At 44.7% G+C, this 10,844-nt stretch overlaps 1 protein-coding gene across 1 annotated transcript; it reads left to right on the forward strand.

Annotated features, from left to right (window-relative positions):
* The first annotated feature begins 5,940 nt into the window (after positions 1 to 5,940).
* Positions 5,941 to 7,734, forward strand: LOC115768737 (translation initiation factor IF-2). Its single transcript, XM_030713421.1, has 3 exons — positions 5,941 to 6,360; positions 6,457 to 7,056; positions 7,234 to 7,734. Exons 1-3 carry the CDS (start codon positions 5,941 to 5,943, stop codon positions 7,732 to 7,734), a joined length of 1,521 nt encoding a protein of 506 aa, XP_030569281.1.
* Positions 7,735 to 10,844: the final 3,110 nt, after the last annotated feature.

A 10,844-nucleotide genomic window follows, 5' to 3' on the forward strand; every position in this document is an offset into this window, starting at 1 on the left:
GTTGCTGTTCTTTATTGTTGTCGTTTTAATTGGTTTTTTGTAGGTTTTCGCTGCTGCTGCTGCTGCTGGTATTGCAAAAATCTACAGCACATCCTTTATTGATTCTTTCAGTGTGCAGCACACACACACACATGCAGCGTCAGGCGAATACGCATACACATACACATACACATACTAGCGCACACACTCACACACAAGCAGACATATGCACAGTTAGCTGGTATCGCCTTGGTCGCCGTCGCCTTCGCCTACATATACACACACATTTCACATTTCATTCATTTAGGCCGTAGTATAGACACATCTTCGGAGTCTCTTTTTCTTTCCGTCGTTCTCTTTGGTTTTTGGACAAACACTTGGCTGGCGCCAGTTAATGCCAATGCATTTGTTGCGTTTGGGGCACACGATTGAACTGATTAATTGCCACTAGTTTTGCATTAATTAACTACAACTTTAATACATTGTTTTTCGTTTGACTTTATAAATTTCTACGCAAATATCGAACATTTCCAAACACCCCAATACTTCCTTGGACTAGGGATGGTTCAATATATCGATAGAATCTTCATATCGTCATAATATTTGCTTACGATAGATGGCACGCGCAACGATATTTAGTTCGATTACCAGCGAAAATGTCCTAAAATTCAAACAAATCGAATGGCAACCCGCCAATTAGATGCTTGCCGACACTCTTGACATGTAGATGGCGCCAGCGTACTTGGCGCGCAATTCAAATGCTCATGGCATTTTACAAGGGTTTTGTAGAAAATAACTGTAATATGAAAATAAAAGTAATGTTTATATAATAATTATATATAATATGTTAATATATTTGTATATAAATAAGAGAGTGGGTTATGTTGTTACAAAAGTGCCTTCTGGGCGGGGGAGGGGACCATTTCCTTTGCAGCTGCAGCTGCTGCTGATTTGACTGCAAGGCAGCAAAATAATCAAATAAATTAAATAAACGCGTCGACCATATTAATGTTGGGCACATTGCACGTTTGCACAGCGCAAATTATTGCGCATAACTGTAAATTGAGTGGCGGGCAGCAGCGGGACATTTCTGGGACAAAACCTTTTCCCAGCGAACTTGAAATTTACGTGCATTGTGCATGGCCGCCATTTTGTTGGGTGCGGGAGAGTGCGAGTCGAGTGCGAGTGCGACTGAGAGTGCGACTGCGAGTGCGAGTGCGAGTGAGCTAGCACAACTGCAGTCGCAGCATCCCAATGCAAGTGCATGTGCATGTGCATGTGTGTGTGTGTGTGTGCAGTTGTTGACTTCTGATTGGGTGCCGCAGCTTTGATTTCTTGTTTTCGCCGTTGTTGTTGCTGTTGCTGTTGCTGTTGTTGTTGTTGTTGTTGCCATCTTGGCAGCCAATTACCGTTGCGTGCCGCATACCACGGCACATTCCAGCAACAGCACAAATCATGCATATTATTGAAAGAAACTTTGGCACACACAAAAAACAGCAGCAGCAGCAGCAGCGGCAGTGTTGTCGCTTTAGCTACTTTCCCGCCAAATGTGGCGTTTTTTCAATTATAGCGCTTTAGCTACAAAAGTTTTTGCGCCTTTTGTTTGCTTGGGAGTTCAAGTTCTTATTTTTAAGTAATTTTATTTTATTTGATTTAAATTTATTAATTTAATTTTAGTTAAAGTGCAGTTCTGGCTTTTTTCAAGCGTATTTTAGCTGCTTTTTTAATTTTTTGCTCAATTTCAAAAGGTTTTTCTTGTTTTCTTTTTGAGTAATTTAGGAATAAGTTATTTGAAGTTCTGCTTAATACTTAAAATTGTTTTTGCTCTTTTAAATTTTACAAAATACAATCTTTTCTTTTTGAGTGAATTATATATATATATATTATTTATGTTAAAATAATATTAGCGGAAGGTTTGGCCTTTTTTTGACAAATAAAATACACAAAAAAAAATCAAAATATTTGAAGTTTTTTTTTCACACTAGAACTAGCACTTTTTGTTGTTTCTCAACACTGAGCAGCAGCCGGTTATTGATTGAAAATATGTTTGTCTCTCTCGCACACACACACACATGCATGCACATACAAAAGTTGAAATTCCGTTGGGGCCCGTTACGCGAAAGTGGTTAGCATAAGCAAACGGCGATAAAGCAACAACAACAACAACAACAGCAACAACAACAAAGACAACAACAGATTCGAATGTTGCCTGCCGCCAGCTTTGTTTTTTATTTACGACATTATTAATGAAAGTTCTTTAATTATGTTTAACCTTGTTTTATTGCCATTTTTGCAAGTTTTAACATTTTAAGTAGGCAACATTTAGAAGTTTTACAACACTGTGCATTGATCGATCAGAATCGTTAGCTGCATCTGTGCTTCTTCTTGCCTCTGCCCTAACCTATTTACGGCAAATGCATTCTTCGGTAACTGCGGTGCCTGTTAATAGCCTGTTTCCACTATGCTCAAAATGTGTTACATTTAAGAACTTCACATTCTGCGATTCCACTGGCAAGTGTCGGAATGTCAAAAGTAACGCTTCTTTAAATAAATAGCTTATCAAAAATTCGATAAGTAATCGCAAAAAACACAAACAACATTTTTGGAGAATGTGAAAAATGTTGTTTCTTTTGGGAACAGCCTACATATTTCACATTCGCAAAAAATTTCAACAAATTTTAACATTGGAATTGGGCTAAAGAATATAGAAAACGTACAGGTTACATACTTTACATTCGCAAAAATGTCAGGAATGTTGACTGGAATTGGGTTATATTAGATTGGAGAATATGTCAGAAATGATGTCAGCAGAATTGGGCTATAAAAAGACAATTGGGGAGTATGGAAAGCCTACTGGCAACATTTTTCACATTCACGCAAAAATGTCAGAAATGTTGACAGTGGAATTGGGCTACAGCCTACATATTTCACATTCGCAAAAAATTTCAAAAAATGTTGACATTGGAATTGGGCTAAAGAATATAGAAAACGTACAGGCAACATATTTCACATTCACGCAAAAAATGTCAGAAATGTTGACAGTGGAATTGGGCTATAAAAGATTGGAGAATATGTCAGAAATGTTGTCAGCAGAATTGGGCTATAAAAAGGCGATTGGGGAGTATGGAAAACCTACAGGCTACATATTTCACATTCACGCAAAAATGTCAGAAATGTTGACAGTGGAATTGGGCTAGAAAAAGATAGTGATAAAAAGTGGTCTGTGTCGACACGGCTGCTGATCGGGAATATATAGTTTATATATAGTTTGTGGGATCCGACTGTTACATATTGAGGCACACAACAAAATGCTCGATGCCCATTGGCAATGGGCAATGCAGGGTATGCAGGAAAATGGCCAAATTGGCAGCACTGAGAAAGAGATACGATCGTTTGCAATTGACGAGAGCTGTTGCTGTTGCTGCTGCTTCTTCTTCTTCTTCTTCTTGTCGTTTATGTGTTGCATGTCTGCACGCGCTTGAAGGGAGCGTGGGCGGGGGGAGTGGGGAGGGGGGGGGGGGTGCAGGGGCCTCTTGAATGACGATCACGGCGACAACTTCTCCATACCAAATCAATTGGAGGCCAATAGAAGCTGCTGCTGCTGGCTCTTCCTCTTGTTGCTGCCTCTTCTTCTTGTTGTCTCCTCTTCTTCTTGCTGTCTCCTCTTCTTCTTCTTCAAGATGTTTGTAATTTAATGGCCCTCTTTATATTTGTTACATTATTATTATTCAAGTGTTGCCCAGCTGCCGCAACATTTCTCTCTGTCAATTGATCTTTTGTTCAGTTTTCTTGATAAACACACCACAACCCCCCCTCCCCCCACTCAACCACCCGCTTCTCTAGTTAGCCCGCCCGCCCACCTGCAACCCGCTGGCCAAGAGACGCCTCCAGCTATTCTCGCCATCAAAAGGCTTCGGCGCGGAAATTTATGATATGTGATTAGCATGCAAAAAGAGTGGACAACAAATGGACACACTCAAGGGGGAGAGGGGTCACACATGTGTCTCTCGACTGGGCGTGGCGGCAGCCGCCTCTTGGCCCGCTTTTATGCTTCTATTTTTGGGATAAAAAAAAACAAATTAATAGAAGAAATATGTTTTTGTGCCAATAAATTGATTGTTTTGTCGCTTTTCGGACAGTTCGTGTAGAAATCTTTGATATTGAAATTAATTTTCTGTCATAGGTCAAATTCGCTTTCTTTCTTCTCGTTTTTGTTTTCTGCCCCACCCAGGGCCGGATCGCGCGGCGTCCGAGCGCCCAATGTGGGGCGCGACAATTAGTTGGTAAATAATGTGAAAGAGAAGCACAAATTAATTCAAATGCGACATGTGCCACATACACATATCGTATAGTCGACTAGTAGATACCCTGTACATGTGCTCCAAGCATCAAAGCTAAACATCGATATTTATCGATTGTGGGAAGTAGCAAAGTTATCGAACTGGGCTAATTGTTCTGCTTATGTTAAGGATTGCGAGAATTTACGAAAGTCTTTATGCGAAAAAAAGAGAGGTTAAAAACCGATATTTATCGATTGTGAGAAATTGGAAATTTATCGAAATGAAGCACGTGTTCTGCATTTGGTAGGGGCTGCGAGAAATTTACGAACGTCTTTATGCGAAATAAAGAGAGGCTAAAAATCGATATTTATCGATTGTGAGATATTGGAAATTTATCGAAATGATTTACTTCTGCATATGGCAGGGAGTATGGGAAATTATTTAGATCTTTTCATTTTTGAGTTATGCGAAATAAATCGCGGCTAACAATCGATACATATCGATTTTGGGAAGATGTAAACTTATCGAAATTATCTACATCTGGTTTTCAAGCAGATATACTGCTCAAAAACAGTTAACTAACTATTTATGCGCCCAAATTTGGGCGCTCGCTAGTCAGCCGCTCGCTTAGTCCGGCCGTTTAGCACGGCGCAACAAATTTAATCATTAATTTATGAACTTTCGATGCTGGGCAAAATGATTTCGCAGCGGTGATATTAATACCCTGCAACCTTTGCTAGTGGCTAGAAGGGGTATATTGGTTTTGTGCAAGGGTATGTAACAGGCAAATGTCTACGAGAGAAGGCTTCGCTTACAGTCAAGTTTGTTTCAAATAATCGATAAATTCGGTTTCTAAGAAATCGATAAAATTCGTTTTTTTAATGAGATCGATAAGAATCGATATACAAGTTAGACTTCTTAAGAGATCGATAAGAATCTTTTATCATGTGCGATTTGTTAAGAGATCAATAAAAATCGATCAATAACAATCGATTTTTCTTAAGAGATCGATAAATATAGATTTTCGAATTAGATTTTCTGAGCACACTTTTTGGATATATATCTCCATATTCGCCTCGGAATAGAAAAAAACCTAATTTTTACAGATAAGGTCTTGTGCTCTGGTAATGTATACCCTGTATACCCTTTGTTTTACCATCTTCAAGCCTTGATAATCGTCAAAAAGATCGGACTATGAATACCGAAGTTCATCAGAAAGGTATTTGCGGTAAATTGAAAGACCCTCGAATGCTTGTGGCTGCAGTTGGCAGGGTATCTGCTAGTCGGGCATTGCCCATCATTGTGACCCGTTTCTATTATTTTGGCCAATATGTTACAGGTCGCTCGGAGATGGTTTTCGCCAGCGGGGGCCCTTTGACTAAAAACTTTCTTCTTCCGCCTGATTTGTCTAGCTTCGACGCGGGGTTATTAGTTGACCATTGACCCCGGGCCCGGGTCCGGTACGGGCCGAAAGTTGGCGAAAACGGGTTCTGGGAAAGAAAGCAAATTATGAATAGGCCAAACAGATTCTGGAGGAACGGAGGGGGGGCTGATGAATAATTCAGAGCGCAAATCGAAGCTGGAAGATCGCGCCGCGGGTCAATCGAAGCGCGCCGGCAAGCTAATATAAGGCGCAGCCGGCGCTGGGAGCCCAGTTTAGTCGCATTCAAATCCCGACAAGATGTGGAACAAACGCTGCGTCTTGGCGCTGATCGCCAGCTGCGTCTTGTGGCTGGCCCTGGCCACCAGAGAGGCCGCCGGCGAGACAATGATCGAGGTGGACGAGCACGGGGACGAGTACGAGCTGAAGCGCTTTCACATCCAGGGCCGGCAGCTGAACGGGAATGGCAGCAAGTCGCAGTGCGTGGTGACCAGGCGGAAGCGGGCCAGCGGTCGCTCCTTGGCGCTGGCCGGGCCCAGCGTCGCGGTCAGCTCACAGCAGCTCAGCCTGAGCGCGGTGCCGGCGGGCGTGGAGCATCGTGAGGCGGTGCTGCAGCTGGAGCAGGAGCCGGGCAGCAAGCGTCGTTACGTGGCGCTGGCCGCGTTGCAGCTGGAGGAGGATGACGAGGACGATGATGATGAGGAGGAGGAGGAGGATGATGAGGAGGCGGCGGAGGAGGCAGAGCAGCACGAGACGGAGCAGCAGGAACAGCTGGCTAATGATGATGATGAGCAGAAGCAGCCGGAGCAAGTGCAGCTGCAGGTGCAGTTGCAGGAGCAGCCGGTGGCCGTCAGCCAGCAGCAGCAGAAACAGTTCTCCGGGCAAAACTCCAGCCCCTTTGTGGGCGCCACCTTTGCCCAGGCTGTGCCCGGCGGCGTCAGCGTGGTGGCCAATGCGGCCACCCACGCCAATGTGGGCGGGGACGCGGGCATCGTTGTGGTCGAATCACAACAGCCGCCCAAGGTGAATCCCAACACGCACGCCGTCTTCGAGCTGAAGCCGCTGTCGCCGCTAAAGCAGACGGACTTTGTCTACTACGGCGAGGATCTGGATCTGGACGAGGACGAGGATGAGGATGGCGGCGACGATGGCTTCTACTATCAGGGCGTGGGCCTCTACGATGAGTACGAGCACTTCGTTACCGAGGACAGTCCCGTCAGCACCTCGGCCATTTGGAGTACGGGCGGCGACGATGACGGCGATATTCATCCCGTTATCAATGAGCCCAATCAGCGGCCGGTGGAGAGCAAGAAGAAGAAGAAGAAGCAGCAGCAGCAGGTGAAGCGCAGAAAGAGCGGACAGAAGAGAAAGCAGCAGCAGCAGCAGCAGCAGGAGAAGGAGAAGGAGAAGAAGAAGCGGCGACCAGCAGAGCAGACGTTGGCAGAGCTGGAGCAGCAGCAGAACAAGAAGAAGCAGCAGCAGCAGCAGCAGCAGAGCGTCAGCAGCGCTGCCGACAAGCCAAAGCCTGCCAAGAAGAAGCCAGCCAGCAGCAGCAGCAGCAGCAGCTCCTCCAGCTCCTCCTCGCCCGCCAAGCGCCGCAAGACAAAGCCCACTCAGAAGAAGAAGAAGAAGAGCAGACCGAGCAGCTCCGTCAATAAACGCCGACGTCCCAGCAGCAGCAGCAGCAGCAGCGGCAGCAGCGTCTACAGTTACAGCGACGCCATGGGCGGCTATAGACGCCGCCGGCCGCAGCAGAGCACGGAGGCGCAGCGCCGACGCCGGCTGCAGCAGAAGCGTCGCCGCCAGCAGCTGCAGCGCCGTCGACGTCGCCGCAACAAGATACGCAACCAGAACATTAACGGCGTCGGCGTCGGCTATCGTCGTGAATACTTCGGCGACGAGCCGATCGTCAATTGCATTTACATCAACAAGGATCCGCCGGCGACGACGACGACGACGACGACGCCGCGTCCCTTCTGGAATCTGCTGGGACGCGGCGCGCAGCCGCAGAGCGCTGCCGCGGAGCAGACGCTGCGTCGCCGCAGTGGCGAATTCGGGCAGCGCAAGCGTACAAATCTCAAATTTGTGGCCTAAATCGAGGCGAATATTTAATTAATCTAATAACCTTTTTTTTTTCTATTTTTTTTTTGTTTGCTTAGTTCCGTATTTATTTATTTAAACATATGTATACTTTTTTAATAAAATGTAATCGCTCAATTTAAATTTATCGATTTGTCTTATCGATTATTTGCTGTGCAAATACTCATCTAAAATGTGCGACAACTGTGCTGCCCCGCCCCCCTACGCCTTGTCTAACTGTTACTCAAATGCGCTGTTCGCCGTGTAACGTGGCCAGCCCAAGGCTACCAGGGGCTGGGGCCAGGGAGGGGGAGAGGGTGTGTGTGTGTGTGTGGTCAGGCGCAGGAGTGCGCGCAGCAAAGCAGAGGGCAGAGCGCAGAGCAGAGGCTTTGGTGTAAGCGAGAGCGAGATAGCGACTAGCTAAAGTAGCGCTAGTTTATGATTTCCGTCGTCAGATGGCGCCAGCGAAGCGCAATTTAACATGTCAACGATGCAAACATTTGCTGCCTGACGCTGCGGAATTTCCGCAGACGCCCCCTAACGGACAACCCAGCGCAGTGCAGCGCAGCGCAGCGCAAGAGTCCGCACAGTGTCTACGAAAAGTATGCTGTCGCCAGAAAAGTATTTAATATATGCACATAAGCGAAATATTGATTTGCATATTTAAATGCTTTTGTTGTTGTTTCCAATTTTTGTTGTGTTCGTTTTTTAAACTATTTTTGGCTTCTATTGCATACTTTGCAGGTTGCTCGTAAAAGATTAGATTCGCTGACGAATACTTTTGCGCCTGACTGTGAAATCGATCGATATGCGCTGTCCAGCAGCAGCAGCAGCCAGGCAGCCAGGCAGCTGCTGTACATTTCGTGCAAGTTGCGGTTGGCAAAAAAGTATCTCCTGTAGATACACAACGCACACACACACACACACCCACGCACACACACACGCATATACACCCCGCGCATTTTGTTTGGTTTCCGCCCATTTCAGTTAATGTTGTTGTTGTTGTTGTTTGCTGAATAAATAAAAAGCGTGCGCGCACAGGACACAAAAGAGCAGAGCCAAAAGCATGGGCGTCGGCTAGGGGGGGGGGGGGGGAGGTGTGTGTGTGGTAGGCAGCGACAGCTCAACAGAACTGAAAACCACAAAAAAATAGAACACAACACTGAAATGGAATTTAATGTAGGAACTTTTGCAGGGAGTGTGGGAGGGGGGGGGGGGTGGGTTGTCAATTGAATCAGGTTTGTAGCGTTGGTTTTTTGATGGTGTGCTGAGGTGTGCTGAGGGTGGTGAGGAGGGAGGGGGGAGCCTTAGTTGTGGCTATTCTTGGCAGTATGTTTGAGGGAGGCATGGGAAGAAGAGGGGGGAGGGGGGGCTGTCACAATGGACACCAGCAGGAACTAACGAATCGGTTGCAAATTATCGATAACAATTCGCGAAATCGATTAAAATCGATATTTAAATACTGTTCTTTTTGACTAAATCTGAAAGTGAATGAAAACTATGGCAATTGATTTCTCAAATAAAGTATCGATACTTAAAGATTAAAGCTAAGCTAAGCTTATTCAAGCTAAAGGACACCAAATTTGTAGTGTAGTGTAGCTTGGAGTATGTTCAAATGCAGAATATTCAACTTTTTTTGGATAACTCTAAACAGGAGCTGGGATATTCTTCATTAGTATATGCTCTAAGATAGCCTAACTAATGAAGAATATCCCAACTTCACCGCCATTTTACTCAAAATCAGACATATACTCTAGAGCTTTCGGATGCATTCACATTTCAATGCCATATTCAAGCTCTGAAAATTTCACAAAGATCGGACTGTAAGTTCCGAAGTTAAGCAGGATAGCAGAAGAGAGTCTCTCTCTACCCAGTAAACTAGGGATTCGCCCTTGATAAAAATATAAATAAATTAATATATATATAATATAAATGTATATATAGCTAATCATCTTCTTCGATTGGGTTATATTTATATATATATGTATATATTTAATTATTCATCTCATTCTCTGGAAATCGAATATCAAATGTGACAGAAATAGGTTTTTTTTTGTTTTAAGTTTCACTTTGTCTTTCTCACGCTATGCGCTTCAGGGCGAACGGGGGATATTGACTCTAGAGGGGGCAGGGGGTGGGGCTAAGTTATTGATATCGTGCGATGATTCGTTACTTTTCCGATTGGCACGCTTTTTAATAGCGTGTGTGTGTGTGTTGGTTTTTTTTTTTGTAAATATTTACAAAAGGAATTCTGGAAGTGGGCGAGTTTTTGCTGCAAAGGGATAAGGGTAGATGGATTAGGGGGGAGGTGAAGGTGGAGGGGGCGGTAATATTTGGCCTGGACTGCACTTCTGTAATTAATAATTGAACGAGGTCCTTGCACTGGACTGCAAGTAGATGCCAGGGCAGAGGGCTGAAAGGGGAGAGGGCAGGCCGGGAGGCGGCGGAGCAGCTTGGAACTGTTCGGCAGAATTGAGCTGTCCGTTTGTCTATATAGTCGGAGAGTCGGAGAGTCGAAGAGTCTCATCGCATCGCAGCTGTGCCTGCTGGCCTGGGCCTGGGTCCTCAGCCGGGTCATTGGCATGTGGACAAGAAACTGGTCCTAATTTGTTGTTGCGGTTGCCCCAGTTTGGAAAGGAGCACGAGCCAAAGAAGCGCAAAGAAAACGAAGAAGAGCCGAGCATTCGGAAGGGGTTAGCAGCAGTAAAGGCCACAAAAAAGAGGTTGACCAACTAAGTAGATACCCTGTACAATCGCTCAAAGCTGCGAGTGAAATACTCTTGATGTAAATCCACGTATCAAGTATCAAGCTTTCATCAACTTTATGAGTAAAACTTATGAACAGACATTTATCGAAAATCGATATTTATCGATAATCGATATTTATTGAAAATCGCATTTATCTTATTTATGAGAGATTCCCTGAAAGTCCGGGGACTGGCATCGATATTTATCGATATTTTTGGAACTCAAATTTGAAATACAATATCTAAGATGTATACGAATAGCTGTCATCGACATTTATCGATTTGCTGAGAATTGAAAAAGCTGCTGAAAGAATTGATGTAAATAATGAACTCTAATTTAATGTATATACTTTCTATAATATCTAAGATTTGCTCGAT

Source organism: Drosophila novamexicana, unplaced genomic scaffold (genome assembly GCF_003285875.2).
Source record: "Drosophila novamexicana strain 15010-1031.04,08,12 unplaced genomic scaffold, DnovRS2.1 tig00002010-arrow-arrow-pilon, whole genome shotgun sequence".
Taxonomy (NCBI): Eukaryota; Metazoa; Arthropoda; class Insecta; order Diptera; family Drosophilidae; genus Drosophila; species Drosophila novamexicana.

Coding starts and splice junctions, on each gene's coding strand:
- LOC115768737 (XM_030713421.1), top strand. CDS start 5,941: ATGTGGAACAAACGCTGCGTCTTGGCGCTGATCGCCAGCTGCGTCTTG. Junction 6,361..6,456: donor AGGAGGAGGAGGAGGATGAT/GAGGAGGCGGCG, acceptor GAGCAAGTGCAG/CTGCAGGTGCAGTTGCAGGA. Junction 7,057..7,233: donor AGGAGAAGGAGAAGAAGAAG/CGGCGACCAGCA, acceptor TCGCCCGCCAAG/CGCCGCAAGACAAAGCCCAC.